Here is a 16,252-nt window from a genome sequence, read left to right as displayed (position 1 = left end):
ACATATCAAGCTAGAATTGTGGCTTGTTAGCTTCTAGATGTTAGAAGAGGAAAGAGGTAAGGACGATTGAAGCTGTAAGGCTGAGTGTTGGTGGAATGGAGTAGGCTTTAGGGAAGCAGTGGTATCTGTAGCAGAGTCAGCCTGGAGGAATTGGGGACCAGGAGATAGTGTGATGTCACATGACAAGGAGCGACTTTGAAAGCAGACCTGGATTTCAAGTCAAGCTCTCCTGCTTGTTGTAACTGATTGGTCTCTCTGGGCTGGTCTCTTGTCTGTAAATAGAGAAGCATAGGTTTGAGGTGTGGGGTGCCAGCTGGTGCTCCTGTGTAGAACAGATAGTGTGGGGAGTCTCTCAATTTAGACATGTGAGTTTGAGGAACATGGGTACCTTCTGTACGAGAGGTCAGTAGGCAGCTACAGAATTTGGTGGAGCGCTGGAGAGGACGGTGTGAAAGGAGCCAGAAGCTCTGGGCTTCTCCTTTAACGTGTGGACAAGGTATGGGCAAGGTGGGGGAGGAGATGTTTGGGTGTCAAGGGCAGTGGAAGAGAGAATGTCTCGCTGAGTAACCAGCTGGAGAGTCCTGTGTCTTCTGCCCTGCCTTCGTTAACATGGTCTGGACATCTCAGCCAGACTGCCACTGTTCCCTCATTTGTGGGGAGGCTGGGAAGCATCTTGTAATACTGTTCTGGTTGCAGTCATTGGGAGACAACCACAGAGGATAAACAGGAGGCTCCCAATTTGAGTCCCGTTGGGAACTAGCTGAATGAGGGTGCAGGTAGGCTGAAACTGAGGAAGAGGGGCCCACAGGTGAAGCCACTCAGATAGGCTATGAGGAAGGAAGGTGAATGGCCTGTTGACAGACAGAAGGAGACAGGAAATGAATTAGGGGAAGGTGACCCAGTCCTTCTGGACAGATACGTATGTCTCATTTAGAATTTAGGCACCAGGTTTTTATTTGTTTTGTTTTGTTTTTTGAGATAGGGTCTTATAGTGTATCTAGGCTAGTCTTTTTCTGTTTGTTTTATTTTTCGAGACAGGGTTTCTCTGTGTAGCTTTGGAGCCTATCCTGGCACTCGCTCTGGAGACCAGGCTGGCCTCGAACTCACAGAGATCCACCTGCCTCTGCCTCCTGAGTGCTGGGATTAAAGGCGTGCGCCACCAACGCCCAGCTTCTAGGCTGGTCTTAACCCCTAGCCTCCAGTGCTAGGACTTTATACACACATTACATTATCATAGTTGGCAAGTTCAGGCTTCATCCCAAAAGATGGGAAATGAGCCCCCCGCCCCCAGTGATGGCCTAGCAGGTTTCAGTTCCCAGTCCCACAATATGGCATGAGAGAACCAACTCTCAAGAGCTGTCCTCCCCCCTCACATGAGTGGCAGGCTGTGCCTACATATGTGCTTGTATGTTTATGTGTTATGTGCAGGAGAATGCAGGGAAGAACCATATTGCCCATTGCTCTGGGAAAAGCCTTGTAGTTGATTCTCATTGCATCACTGGTTTCCTTAGGCAGGAGTCTCTTGCCATAATACAGGGAAGAGGTAGTGCAATGATGAAAACCAGGAGGAGTGTGGAGGACTCAAGTCTCAGAATTAAGTTTTAAGCTAAGGACAAGGAGGTATGGAGAGACAGGTACATGTGGCAGGTCCTTGAGGGGCTAACTGTATCTCCCTTAGAAGCTAGGATAGGTGATAGATTGATACTCTCCCACACCAGCAGCAATAAAAAGAGTGGGGGGAAAGGAGAGATTTTATAGTATAAAGTTTTATAGTATAAAGAATGAATATCACAGGTGAGGGTGGTACACAACTTTAATCCCTGCTCTCAGGAGGTAGAGGCAGGTGAATCTCTGTGAGTCTGAGGCCAACCTGGTCTACAGAATGAATTCCAGGACAGCCAGGGCTACACAGTGAAACCCCGTCTCAAAAAGTCAAAACAACAATAATATCAAAAGACTGAATATCAAGGGATCAAAAACTTATCAGTGAAGAAAAGAGATGGCCTTTAGCATTGAGTGAACCCAGGGTGGGACTTGAAGTCAGGAGTGGTCTTTGCCTGTAATTCTAGCCCTTGAAAGCTAAGGCAGAAGAATTGGGAGTTCAAAACCACTCTGGGTATACAGTGAGATGCTGTCTTAAAAAGAGGAGGCATGGAGGTTGTTGCTGACAGAGCTGACGATCTATCAGCATGTGTTTTTTTTTTTTTTTTCCTTTTCTTTAACAAACACTCGCTGATCACCTATCGTAGGGAAGACATTGTACTTGCACCCAAGATTCCAATAGTGAACAAAGCAAACAGACCTTGTCCTGATGGTGCCCGCCTGGCCTGAGGCCACCTGAGTTCGTGCTGGGCCCAGGCAGTGCTCAGGTTTCCACCACATTCTGACAGGAGTACTTACCTCATCTCCTCAAGCTTGCTCCCTCTTTGGAAATTGGAACTAATATGGATTTTATGGAGTTGTTGTGAGGGTGTGGGGCAAGGTACATTATATGTAAATCCCTAAGCCGTCTGGTCAGTGGATACATAATGGTCAGTATAAATATTCCTTTTCTGTGCTTTTTCTCTCCCCTGGATATGAGGGAGGATGACAAAAGCACATTTGAGGCCTGTTAGGATGAGAGGCAGAGGGGAGTCAAAGGGACAGATTCCCTACAGGAGCCATTCAGCTATTCAAGTAAAAGCACATGGCCCCTGATGGACTGGGGCAATTAGAAGGGTGTTAGGAAGTGAGAAGGCAAAGCACTATGGGAGTCCATCCATTGGGTAAATATTTACAGGGTACCAGTTCTGTGCTTGGCCCTGATCCAGGCCCTTGGGATTCAGTGGTGAACAGCTGACAAAATTTGAACAGTGTCCACAGAGGGAAATAGATGATAAATGCACAGGTAATTAAGCAAGTCAGAGCAGACAGTGGCAGCAGTGGATCAGAAATTAAACAGAGCCAACAAGACTTCCAAAAAGTGCATCAAGCCAAAGAAATGGTGGGAAGAGGTGAGGGCAGAGCAGAGCTTAGCCTTGGGTAAGGCTTGTTGCTGGCTTTGAGGATGCCTGGGGCCTTCACAGGTGCTTACAGCCTACCTGGACTACATGGAGGAGCTGGGAATACTGCTGGGTGGACAGCCAGCCTCTACCCGGGAGCAGATGCAGCAAGTCCTGGAGCTGGAGACACAACTGGCTAACATCACTGTGCCCCAGGACCAGCGGCGTGATGAGGAGAAGATCTATCACAAGATGAGCATCTCAGAGCTGCAGGTGGGGCAGGCAGGGGACTAGAGACATTAGGGAGAGGCCAGACCTTGAGACAGACCACCCTCTTTCCTTATCTTCCTGGCTAGTCCGTTCCCTGTTTCCTGCTTTTGTGAGCTTTCCAGATGTGTATCGCTATACTGGAAAGAAAATGGTCGCCGGGCGTTGGTGGTGCACGCCTTTAATCCCAGCACTCGGGAGGCAGAGGCAGGTGGATCTCTGTGAGTTCGAGGCCAGCCTGGCTTCCAGAATGAGTGCCAGGATAGGCTCCAAAGCTACACAGAGAAACTCTGTCTTGAAAAACAAAACAAAAGAAAACAAAAAGGTCAACATTTCAAGCCACTTTCCTTCCTCAGGGCATCCTTTAGTCTCCTTCTTGTTGCCTCGGACTATAGAAAGGGATTGTGTTTACAATGTTTAGCCAAGCATGGTGGTTCACACCTGTAACACCAACACTTGGGAGACTGAGGTAGGAGGATTTTTGTGAGTTCAAGCCAACCTGGGCTACAGTGTGAGACCCTGTCTCAAGGAAGCAAGTAAATGGAAAACCAAATTGGTGAGATATCTAGAAAATAATCAGAATGTGTATGCAAGTATCTCCAAATGTCCCCTCCTGTGCCAGCCTTTATGGTGTTGAATTATGGAAATTAGGGAAAAGGAGATTCTAGAGAGAGGCCAGGTATGTGGGATGTGTTGAGGAAGTCCTGTTTTATCAACTGGCATGAAAATATTTGAATTTCTATGCCCAAGTTGAATATCACACATAGTGGCTTTCCTTGTATAATAATAAGTGGTTCAGCTCCCAGACTGCAGGGCATTCAGGCCTGGAAAAGCATTTAATGCAGGAAGGGGTCCTCAAGCAGCCAGTAACTGTTACTATGGCAATGGGAAAGATGCCCAGGCTATAGCAAATCAGTGGGGCAAAGAGTCTGTTGGGAGCCCAGTGGGAAGGCAGGGAAGCCTGAAGAGTTTCTGCTTTCAGACTCTAGCACCCTCCATGGACTGGCTCGAGTTCCTTTCTTTCTTGTTGTCACCACTGGAGTTGGGTGACTCTGAGCCTGTGGTGGTGTATGGGACTGAGTATTTGCAACAGGTGTCGGAGCTCATCAATCGTACAGAACCAAGGTATGACTGGGGCATGGGAGTGGTGTGTGTGTGTGGCCGGGGAGGGGGTACTGGTTGAGGGAGCTCCAGCTCTGGAGATTCCTGGAAGGACCAACCACAGCGAATTGGCACACAGACTGAGTGATAAGGCCCCTAGCCTTCCAAACTTCAGATCAATATGCTTGTGGACTCTTTCCCTGGACAGGTTCAGGTTATCCATCTGTGGCCTCTATTCCCTCACCTTGCTCCTAGCTGACTTTTGTGGGCACTTGGCTCCCAGAGTAAGCCTTCAGGACTACTTCCCACACGCCTCTCAGGGCATGGTTCTGGGGACGGGTTGGGGAGGGAAAAGGGTTCTCTACATGTCTTTCCTTATTTTCTGGCATGGAAATAGCATCCTGAACAATTATCTAATTTGGAACCTGGTGCAGAAGACAACCTCAAGCCTTGACCAACGCTTCGAGTCTGCGCAGGAGAAGCTGCTAGAGACCCTCTACGGCACCAAGAAGGTGGGCTCTCTGGCTCTGCTTCCTTTCTCAACAAACCTAGCTGCTGCTACCTGTCCACAGGGTGTCAGGAATGTTTTCTCCATGGTACACGGGTGCGTGGTATAGAACACAGAGTTCAGAATCAAGTGGGTTAAAATGTCCAATCTTAGCTCCTTCATATTTTAGCCTGTTGCACCTTGGGGATGTGAGCAATGGCTCCATTTCCTCGTTTGTAACAGGAATAAGTTTCAAGGCTGGCTCAAGTTAACGTCGGCGTGTGTTGTATGTGGGTGTTCAGCTTTGATGTTGACAATGGAGATGACCAAGTGCTGCTCTTCATTTTGGGGCCTCGTTAAGTATGGGGAGTAAAACTGCCAACAAATGTATATATTTTGAGAGTATTAATTGTTCACAAGGAGTGAAGAACCTTCATATTATAAAGCTGAAGTGGGGGCAGGTACACTATGTGGGGAGCAATGAGGGAGGTAACAGAAAATTTTCTCAGAAGACACCATGTGTGGAATAAAGTCCGGAGAAAGCAGGGGAGAAGGGCACTGCAGGCATAAGAAACTCATGCAAATTCACAGAGGCCTGGAGGAGCTTGGTGCGTTTGCAGGTTCTGGCAGGAGCTTGAGAACAAGACTGCAGACTGGTAAGGTGGGCATGGGTCCTCCGTGGCAGTTATGTTAAGAAGTCTGGTTATTGCCAGGCAGTGGTGGTGCAGCACTTGGGAGGCAGAGGCAGGCTGATCTCTGTGAGTTCAAGGCCAGCCTGGTCTACAGAGCAAGTTCTAGGACAGCCAGAAGTGTTACACAGAGAAACTCTGCCTTGAAAAACAACAACAACAACAACAAAAGAAGACTATGACAAGTGATGACAGTGCTATAGGACAGGAAAATGGCGACAGGCTACACAAGAAATGATGAGGGTGAGCTAGTAGTGACTAGTGATGGACTGGATTGGGAGAGAGGCAACAGAGGAAGCTGGAATGATGCCCTGGTTTCCGGTACGGTGGACTGATGGCACATAAGCCTGAATTGTAGAACTTAACAAAGAAACTTCTAAACTTGGACCAGCAAGAAGGCTCAGAACAGCCAGGCAGAGGTGGTGTACACCTTTAATCAGCAGAGGCAGGCAGATCTCTGTGAGTTCAAGACCAGCCTGGTCTATAGTGCGAGTTCCAGGACAGCCAGGGCCATACAAAGAAACCCTGTCTCAAAACAAAACAAAAAAGATGGCTCAGAACAGCTAGCTCAGGACACCAAGCCTGATGACCTGAGTTTGATCCCAGGTCCCACATGGTGGCTCCTTTAGATTGTCTTCTGACCTCCACATTCAGACCATGGTAGGCCAGAGTGTCCCCCACCCCCGAAAAGTAAACATAATGAAGAAGAAATGTCTACAGTCCAAGGGAGACTATCGGGAACACAGCAGGAGTGGGAACTGAGAAAGGAGTGGGTGGTAAGCCCAGTTCTTCTCTGCTGAAGCTTTGCTTCTGGGTTGTCGTAGTTTGAGACACCGCCTTACCTGTCTCTGGAGTCTGAAGGAGACATGGCACCCCAAGCCCAGGCATCTGTTCCCAGCTGAGAGGCTTAGCCCCAGAGAGGGAGAGACCTTCAGACCAGAGGTCAGTGCTCTCCCTGGGGACCCTGCTCTTTGTCCCTACAGTCCTGTACACCGAGGTGGCAGACCTGCATCTCCAACACAGATGATGCCCTTGGCTTTGCGCTGGGTTCGCTCTTTGTGAAGGCCACATTTGACCGACAAAGCAAGGAAATCGTGAGTCTTCAGGCTTCTAAAACTACCCTTGCTTAAAAAAATCTGCTGGTCATATTTGTGCATGCATAGAAAGGGAAGGGAGTTCATTGAATGGCAAATTGGGTGGTGGATCGGGTTCCTTAAAGTTTTCTGTGATTGTACGGTTTTGTTTTTTTGTTTTTGTTTTGGTTTCACTGTGTAGCGTTAGCTGCCCTAGAATTTGATTTGTAGTCCAGGCTGGCCTCAAACTCAGAGATGCACCTGCCGCTGCCTCCTGGGTGCTGGGATTAAAAGCGTGCACCACCACCTGGCTTGTACAAATTCTAATACTGGGTTTATGTTACCTATATAATTATCAAAAATATTACTAAGAGATAATAATAGGTATACTTAAATATTAGATGTTTATGGGAGAGTTGTTTATAGGGAGAAATGAAACAAGCTGAAGTGTCCAATCATGGCATAAAAGAAAAATAAATAATAGAATGGAATATGATTCCACTTTTATTTTATTTTTTAAATTAATTTATTTTTATTTTATGTGAATTGGTGTTTTACCTGAATGTATGTCTGTGTGAGGTGTGGGTACTGGGAATTGAACTCAGGTCCTCTGGAAGAGCAGCCAGTGTTCCCAACCACTAAGCCATCTATGTAGCCCCATGATTTCTCTTTTAAACTGAAGATAAATTTCTTATTTATTTAAAAAAATTTTTTGGGGGGGGTTGAGACAGGGCTTCTTTGTGTAGCCCTGAATGTTTTGAAACTCACTCTGTAGACCAGGCTGAACTTGAACTTAGAGATCTGCCTGCCTCTGCCTCCAAAGTGCTGGGATTAAAGGCATGTGCCACCACTAGCCAGCTAGAATTTAGTTTTTAAATTAAACAATTATGCCTGGCTTTATTTTTTAGATTAAAAAAATAAATTGGTGGTGCCGGTATTGTTAAGCCTTTAACACGCTTAACAAGTTTGTTACCTCCAAGCAAGAAACCTAACCATGAGCTGAGGCTGGCTTGCTATCCACTATTGTAGACCAGACTGACCTCAGACTTGTGATCCTTGATGGTCCTTCTGCCTCTGCCTTCCATACATCTTTATTGAAGTGATACATCTTTAAGCAGGACAAAGTAGATTGCAAAAATATATACACGTTGCATAACACAGCTCCATATTTTGTAAGACTTTCTGGGCCAGGAAAAACACTAGGAAGAGCCAGACTATTAAAAAGAAGATAGCTGTGTGATGAGATTACAAATGTTTGGTTTTCTTCAATTTTCAATTGTACAATTCTGTTCATGCATTTCTTTCATAACCAGATAAAGATCCATGTAGTATATGAGGCAATAATATTAAGGTACTTAACTGCCAATTCAAATGTTTATATTTAATTAATTAGAAAAAAGCCACCCACAATAACAATACCATCACCTGTGGTGCATCTCACCCTCCCTTCTGGGCAGCCTTTTCAGGAGTCTTTATAATCCCATGACTCCAGAATAGACCCAGATGGCGCCTGAGGGTGAATGGGGAGCAGGGACGCAATGAGTGCGGGGGAGGCTGACTTGTGATTTCCCTCCCAGGCCGAGGGAATGATCAGTGAAATCCGGTCTGCTTTTGAGGAGACCCTGGAAGAGCTGGTTTGGATGGATGAGAAGACCCGACTGGCAGCCAAGGAGAAAGTGAGCCATGTCTGTGTTTGGGGCGCCATCTTGAGGTGGTAATAAAGGATACAGTTTTGCTGGGCACAGGGAGGGAAATCCTTAACATAGTCTCTTCAGGCAGATGCCATCTATGATATGATTGGTTTCCCTGACTTCATCTTGGAGCCTAAAGAGCTGGATGATGTTTATGATGGGGTGAGTACCCTTTTTTCACAGCACTAACCTTCAGAATCATGGACCATTGTTCCCCAGCCTCTGTAGAATAGACACAAGTAATTAGATTGCTGAAGTATGGGTTCTGTGCCAGACATGGGCCAGATGGCAGTAAAATATAGCATTACTGAGTGTAGGGCTTTGGAGTGCAGACTAACTCGATCGTGCTCCTGCTCTGGGTAAGTTTGGACAGGATGTCTTTGAACCTCGGTTTCATCTGTAAAATGGGGTTTTAATAATACTCACCTCATAGGATGATAAGAGCAAAAGAAATGTAAGATAAAAAAAAAAAATGGCCTGTGGGGAGGGACTGAGAGATGGCTCAGGGATTAAGAGCATTGCCTGTTCTTCTAGAGGTCCTGGGTTCAATTTCCAGAAACCACATGGTGGCTCACAAACATCTATAATAAGATCTGGTGCCCTCTTCTGGCCTGCAAGCATACATGCAAGCAGAACACTGTATATGTGACGAATAAATCTTTTCAAAAATGCTGGACCAGGATAGGCTCCAAAGCTACACAGAGAAACCCTGTCTCAAAAAACCAAAAAAAAAAAAAAAAAAAAAAGCTCGACAGTGGTGGTGCACACCTTTAATCCCAGAGGCACATGAATCTCTGAGTTTGAGGCCAGCCTGGTCTACAGCAAGTTCCAGGACAGCCAGGGCTACACAGAGAAACCCTGTAAGGGGGCAGCATGGTGGTGGTGGTGGTGGTTTGCTGGGCATGGTGGTAGACCATGCTTTTAATCCCAGCAGCACTTGGGAAGTAGAGGCAGGTAGACCTCTGTGAGTTCAAGACTAGCCTAGTTCTCATAGCAAGTATACCAGTGAGACTGTTTCTCAAAAAAAAAAAAAAAAAAAAAAGAGCAACAAAATCCAAAACAGCACTTGACGTATTAGTACCTTTAAAATGTTGTCAACTAGCTGTTTACTTCCATTTTACAGTGAAGGAGACTGAGGTTTGCTTGGAACGGTCCTGTTGGGACTCTCACCTTCTCCGACATGTTGTCACTTGCTCTCTCCCTTTCATTATTCCCATAGTATGAAGTCTCTGAAGATTCTTTTTTCCAAAACATGTTGAATCTGTACAACTTCTCTGCTAAGGTGATGGCTGACCAGCTCCGCAAACCTCCCAGCAGAGACCAGTGAGAAGGGGAGGGCACACACGGGGCAGCCAGAAAGGCAGACCAGGGCTTCGGGGGTGGGGTGAGGAGTGGTACAGGAGGCAGGCAGGGCAGGCCTGGGCTGTTGGGCTGGGAATCATGAGGAGAGTAAAGAGCCCCAGCCTTACATCTTCCTCCCCAAGGTGGAGCATGACGCCGCAGACTGTGAACGCTTACTACCTTCCAACCAAGAATGAAATCGTCTTCCCTGCTGGCATCTTGCAGGCCCCCTTCTATGCTCACAACCACCCAAAGTGTGTCTTGAGGCCAGAGGGTCTGGGTGGTGGGGCCTGGCCATGCGGGTCAACTGGGAGAAGAGATGGAGGGTAATCAGGGAAAGCTCTTGCCATGGTTTTATTCAGCATTTCTCATCTACTAGAGCCTTGAACTTTGGTGGCATCGGTGTGGTGATGGGCCATGAGTTGACACATGCCTTTGATGACCAAGGTGGGGGCCCCGCTCTATAATTTCTAGTGATTAATGCATGGATTTGGGAGGTTGGGGGCAAGGCCTAGGGACCCTGGTGTCTTCTGATGCAGGTTGGTTGGGGCATTTATTCCCCTGTGGGTGAGTTGTCCTATTGGTGGGATGCAAAGATGACTTCTTGTCAGGGCGTGAGTATGATAAAGAAGGAAATCTGCGTCCTTGGTGGCAGAATGAGTCACTGACGGCTTTCCAGAATCATACAGCCTGCATGGAAGAACAGTACAACCAGTACCAGGTCAATGGAGAGAGGCTCAACGGACTCCAGACACTGGGGGAAAACATCGCCGACAATGGAGGCCTTAAAGCCGCTTACAAAGTGAGTGGCCCAGGTCTCCCAGGCTGTGGAGAAGGGTGCTTAGCAAAGTGGGCAGGCGCTGGCGGACTTGCTTCTTATTGTTCCCCTAGGCTTACAAAGCGTGGTTGAGGACACACGGTGAAGAGCAGCAGCTGCCTGCCGTGGGACTCACCAATCACCAGCTGTTCTTTGTGGGATTTGCCCAGGTATGGTCCCTTGGGAGAACTGGGTGTGTCTCCTGTCCACTCCCTCCCAAAGGATGCCATTGGGAAAAGTTGGGGTCATGCAGGAAAGGTGCTGGTAAATGGGGCCACAGCTGCCATGTAGGAAGTGCATTGAGAGAAAGCCTGGTGTCCAGAGCCCAGGCAAGTAGTCCAAAGAGTGAAGTCTTCAGTAGGATTTTATTTGAAAGGGAAGGGCTGCTGGCTTTAGTGGAGTGCATAGGAGCAAGTATAGGTCCCCTCCTGTTACTATGGGGGAATGTGGAGAAAGAAACTGTAGCTTGGGAATACAAAATGACTTGTTCGTGGTTACCTAGGAATCAAATAAGAAGTAGAGTTAGTACCCAGGCAGGGACTCTTTCAAGTACTTTGCACCACAGCAAACAATTTTAAAGCCTTCCCCACAGCCACACCCAGTGTCCAGGTGCTCTTTAGAGGCTTCAGGGAACTGAGGATGCATGTTCCTCTCCCTTGGAGCTGGCCAAGCCTCCTGCAGTGGCCCTGAGAACTCCTGAGCTCACCTGCTGGACCAAGATGGCTCTGCTGTAGCGGAAGCTATGGCCTAATTCAGCTCCACACTAGACACCATATGTCCCCCGTGTCTGTCCTGGCCCGCAGGTGTGGTGCTCGGTCCGCACACCAGAGAGCTCTCACGAGGGGCTGGTGACCGACCCCCATAGCCCTGCCCGTTTCCGAGTGCTGGGCACTCTCTCCAACTCCCGTGACTTCCTTCGGCACTTCGGCTGCCCTGTCGGCTCCCCCATGAACCCAGGGCAGCTATGCGAGGTGTGGTAGACTTGGGTTGGGAGAGAAATGGGCAACTGTGGCCAGGGACTGAGGCTTCCAAGTTAGGAGAAAGTAAAGATCAGCTGGTACGGCTGTCTCTCCACAAGTGACATGAATCTAGTCCCCACCACCACATCGTGCCTCTGCTTTGGGGGTGCCTGTGCCTCTAGCAGAGATCCCGCCATTCACTGTGACAGCCTTTCATGTGTCACCCTGGAAGAAGTCTAGGCAGAAGTGCCAGTTCCTACAGAGATAATTCTGTCTCTTTTGGCTTCTCCAAGCTTACTCAATTTGGGGGCCAAGAGGATACGCCTGGGGCGTGCCCATCTCTCCCCAGGCATACTCAGTACTGTATAGAAATGAGCTCAACTCCCTTCATCCCCACCCTCAGCTTCCCCCCACCTATGTTCCTTGTGCTCCTAGTACTGCTGCTCCCCTCAAGGACGGAGCAACTGAACTCCAGTGGAAGGCCAAGGGTTCTCTCGGGTGAGAGGAGAGATGTGTATGTATAGTTTGTGCCGGTTCCCTGTGTTTCAGGGCGTGAGTCTTTTGTGAGTCTTTTGTCCCTGGGCCAAACAGATAAGCAGATCTAGTAGAGAAAAGGAAAGAGTTTATTTTTGCAGGGAAGAGGGTGGGGAGGGTGTGGTCTTGGCTTTTTAGGACCCTTTGCTAATAAATAGATCCATATCAGTCAGCTGGTCTCTTCCTTCAGTCCTCTCTTTCTTTATTCATCCTCTTATCTGGTCAATATTTGAGCAACTACAGTTGCCTTAGTTAGGTTGTCTATTGCTGTGAAGGGACACCTTGACCACAGCAACTCCTATAAAGAAAACATTGAATTGGGGTGGCTTACAAATTTCAGAGGTTTAGTCCATTATCGTCATGATGGGATATGGCAGCATACAGGCTGGAGAAGGAGCTGAGAGACCTACATCTTGACCCAAAGGCAACAGGAAATGAACAGAGACAGTGGGAGAGGCTTGAGCATAAATGAAGCTTCAAAACCCACCCCCACAGTGACACATGTCCTCTAACAAGGCCACACCTCCTAATAGTGGCACTCCCCTATGTGCTTACGGGGAGGGGCAGAATTCCATCCAAGCTACCACAGCAACAGTAGTAATTCTTTAGATACTGACTCACTTGCAGAAATGGGGTACTGAGATTTGAAGCCCAAAGGAAACAAAGGTGAAGAGAAGAGCCCAGATGGGTCTGTGTGGTCATGGTACATTCTTCACAGCTGGAAGGGTTTGCAGCTCTCCACTGCCTCTATAGCCAGCCTGCTACTGAATCTGGGGAGTAGGTGGTCAGGTCAGCTTGGTTTTTGAGACAGGGCCTCACTATATAGCCCTAGCTGCCCTGGATCTCACTATGTAGATCAGGTTAGCTTTGAACTCAAAGATTACTTGCCTCTGCCTCCAAACTGCTGGGATTAAAGGTGTTTGCCATCACACCCAACTTTTATTGATCTTTAGATTTACCTTTGAATGATATATTGGCTACCAGTAATGTGTGTTTCAGGCACTGGGGATGAAATGGTCTCTGTCCTTTGGGGACTCCAATTATTTCACTTTTACCCTCACAAGCTCATCTAGTCCCCACAGCCATGGAAATTCTACCAGTGCTCTGCTTCCACGATGCAAATCTAACCCTAACCACTTTACTTCAGACGAAGAAATCTGGATAGAAACGGAGGCTCTGATAAGTATGACCTAAACCCGAGAGCCTCAGTTTCTTCATCTGTAAAATGAGAATGACAGCAAAACAGTGGACGGAGTCCATCACACAAATGCTCCTGGAGGTGCAAGCGGGGGTGAGTCTGTCAGGTCGGCAAAGAGCAGAAGGAGGGCTTGCTGTAATTGCCTCTGGTGTCTGTGGTCCCAAATTCCAGAACCCAAAGACATCCTAATAAGTAATGTGTGGAGCTTGGCTGTCGAGCAGGGGTAAGAATCACAATGTTAGAGCATATTGACCTCATGAGATGCTTGGCAATATAGATCTTTGCCTTCCCGACGCCTGCTTTTAGACTGGGATCAGGCCAGGAAGTGGTTATCTACCACACACCTGTAATCCCAGCACTTGGGAGAGGGCAGAAGCAGGTGTTTTGTTTGTTTTTTTATGATTTGAGCTGGCTACATGGTGAGACCTTGTCTAAACAAAATAAGACAAAAACCCTGATTGGGGCCAGTGAGATGGCCCAGTGGTTAACCTGAGTTTGAGCCCAGAACCCACCTGTGGGTGGAAGAAGAGAGCCAACAACACACAAAGAACTCCACTTTGACATGCATGCATTCACATAGCCACAGGACATGAAGTGGACAAAGAAGAATCAGAAGTTCAAGATCATCCTCAGTTACAGATAGAAACTTGAGGCCAGCCCTGTCTGACAAAAAGAAAAATCTTAAGTGCCTATAACACCACTCACTGTCTGTGTTTCATGAGAAACAGAAGGGAACAATGGGGAAAATGGGGAAAGATTCCAGGACTTCCAATATCAAGCCAGACAGACTGTACTAAAGACATGTTTGGGACTCAGGTGCTCTTTATCACTGGCAGTTAATCTTGTAAGTCAAATGCAGACATCTGTCTTCCCGCCAGATTCAAGGCTAAGTGGGACCATCACTAGCACCAGATGTATTTCCATGCAACACAGGCTTCCCGGGCCAGGCACCTCGACAACCAGGTAGCTACAGAAAAGTTACACACAGTGAACCAAAGTTAAAGCATGGAGTGCCTCTTTGTGGGGCACTCTGCAGGGACCTGGTTCCAGAGGTAAACCTCAGGTAGTAGATGTGATCTTCACCCTTAATAGCCTTGTCAGGTTGATGAATGATATTTCAATTATATACTATGTTGTGTTGAGGCAGAAGAGAAAATGAGCAACACTGGCCTATCTATGCTATCCCATTGGGTAATTCATCCCCAATCACAATAAGGAAGCCTGCCAAGAAACATGATTCTACCCTGATAAAACTCTAGACATGGGCCTGGAGAGATAGCTTAGAGGTTAAGATCTTCCAGAGGTTCTGAGTTCAATTCCCAGCAACCACATGTAGGGATACATGCAGACAGAACAGTGTGTACATAAAAAACAAATACTTCATAAAAATAAGCACAATTTTGCCAGGCGGTGGTGGCACATGCCTTTAATCACAGCACTTAGGAGGCAGAGACAGGTGGATCTCTGTGAGTTCGAAGCCAGCCTAGTCTACAGAGCCAGATCCAGGAGCGTCTCCAAAGTCATAGAGAAACCCTGTCTCGAAAAAAAAAACCAAAAAAAAATTAAAATTAAGCACAATTTCAAAGGGCCTCCTATGGTTCACCAGTGGACATTGTTTTGGGCTCCAGAGAGAAATCCCAAATTCTTATTATATACGAAGATAACCTAAAAACTAGTGCAAAGCCACTCAGTCATCTGTTAAGTATTTGCTAAGGCCTGCCTCAAACCAGGCATTAACTGAGTACTAGGGATACAAAGATTTACCTGATATAATTCCTTGCCCTCCAGAAGCTCAGAGTACAAGGTGTGAGAGATGATGTCAAGTACAGAAGGATCAGGGAAGAAACACATAGACTGAGAGGCAAGGAAGGAAAAGAAGGTATCACTGAACTGGAGCTCAGAGAACGGTAGAATTTCCCAATGGAAGAACATTTCTTACAGATGGAAAAACCACTTTAAAAGAAAAACAGCTTGGAGGGGTGGAGAATATTTCAGAAATGTGAAATGTTTAGGATGATCAGAGTATGAATGAAAGGGACATAATATAATTTCCACCTGAGTAACAGTAATAAAAGGGTGATTGAAACATCTGCTGTCTGTACTTTTGTTTTTTCTAGACAGGGTTTCTCTGTATAGCCCTAGCTGTCCTGGAACTCATTCTGTAGATCAGGCTGGCCTCGAACTCTTAGAGATCCACCTGCCTCTGCCTCCAGAGTGCTGGGATAAAAGGTGTGTGCCACCACCACCTGGCTATCTGCTTTCATTTCTAAAGTTAATAGCAAAAAGTTCTCCACAAAACATTTGACCTTTAGAAAACATACAGAAAATAGGAACACAATCTCACTATGTAGCCACAGTGGCAATCCTTGTTGGCTAAGTTTACAGTTCTTGGCATAAATCCCCTCCTATTGAGAGGTTCTCAAGTCCAATTAGGTGGTTATTGGTTACTCCCAAAATATAAGTGCCACTATTGCACCCTGGGGACTATCACACTGAGCTGGTCATTGCGGTTCATACACTTTACAGCTGGCTAGGACTATTGATTGCTCTTCTCCTTGGCAGCTTCAGACACTATGAGAGCTAGTTCCCAGGGAGAAGGCGGTTTCCAGGTCAGTTCCATTCAATTCCTCCAAGTTCTGTGAAGACCGTGATGTCTTCAGCAATAAAACCTTCCCTTCAAGTTCTGGGAGGCAACCAAGGGCAATAGCAGTAGCTTATATTGTTTTAGGGGTCTCCTGGACTCCCCTGACCAACAACTCTGAAGAAGGTTTCCTATGCCTGGCACTGGGATTTTTGTTAGATAGTCTATGGCATTTGCAGGGAGCACTATTATTATCACCCCAAGTGGTGTAACTGTTAGACATCTTTAAAAATAGTTTTGACAGGGTCTCACTGTATAGTTCCTGGCTGGTTTAGAACTCACTATGTAGACCAGGCTAAAGAGGAACACAGATACCTTTGCCTCCTAATTTAATCCCAAATGTTAGTAGTATTAAAAGTGTGGGTCACCAAGTCTGCTTTAGGCACCTTTATGTATTGACTGGTTTCACTTTTTTTTTAAAGATTTTATTTATTATATATACAACATTCTGCTTCTATGTATATCTGCACACC

General features: G+C 46.9%; 1 protein-coding gene across 4 annotated transcripts in view; it reads left to right on the top strand.

Moving 5' to 3' along the window:
- Positions 1-12,112, top strand: part of LOC100771038 (endothelin-converting enzyme 2) — a 35,153-nt gene extending 23,041 nt beyond the window's left edge. For 2 of the 4 annotated variants that reach the window (XM_027413052.2, XM_035444701.1), the window contains 12 exons: positions 3,066-3,254; positions 4,231-4,373; positions 4,747-4,861; positions 6,509-6,619; positions 8,176-8,274; positions 8,374-8,451; positions 9,509-9,612; positions 9,774-9,884; positions 10,010-10,077; positions 10,242-10,432; positions 10,522-10,617; positions 11,251-12,112. In XM_027413052.2, the coding sequence (XP_027268853.1) occupies positions 3,066-3,254; positions 4,231-4,373; positions 4,747-4,861; positions 6,509-6,619; positions 8,176-8,274; positions 8,374-8,451; positions 9,509-9,612; positions 9,774-9,884; positions 10,010-10,077; positions 10,242-10,432; positions 10,522-10,617; positions 11,251-11,427 (1,482 nt within the window). In that variant the 3' untranslated portion in view covers positions 11,428-12,112. Of the gene's footprint in view, positions 1-3,065; positions 3,255-4,230; positions 4,374-4,746; positions 4,862-6,508; positions 6,620-8,175; positions 8,275-8,373; positions 8,452-9,508; positions 9,613-9,773; positions 9,885-10,009; positions 10,078-10,241; positions 10,433-10,521 lie in introns of all 4 variants that reach the window. The other 2 variants (XM_027413050.2, XM_027413048.2) reach the window with 1 other exon arrangement.
- Positions 12,113-16,252: the final 4,140 nt, after the last annotated feature.

The sequence above is a fragment of the Cricetulus griseus genome, chromosome 4, assembly GCF_003668045.3.
Source record: "Cricetulus griseus strain 17A/GY chromosome 4, alternate assembly CriGri-PICRH-1.0, whole genome shotgun sequence".
In the NCBI taxonomy this organism is placed as follows: domain Eukaryota; kingdom Metazoa; phylum Chordata; class Mammalia; order Rodentia; family Cricetidae; genus Cricetulus; species Cricetulus griseus.
Note: the sequence above shows the minus strand (reverse complement) of the source record. Positions and strands in the feature narration are given on the sequence as shown.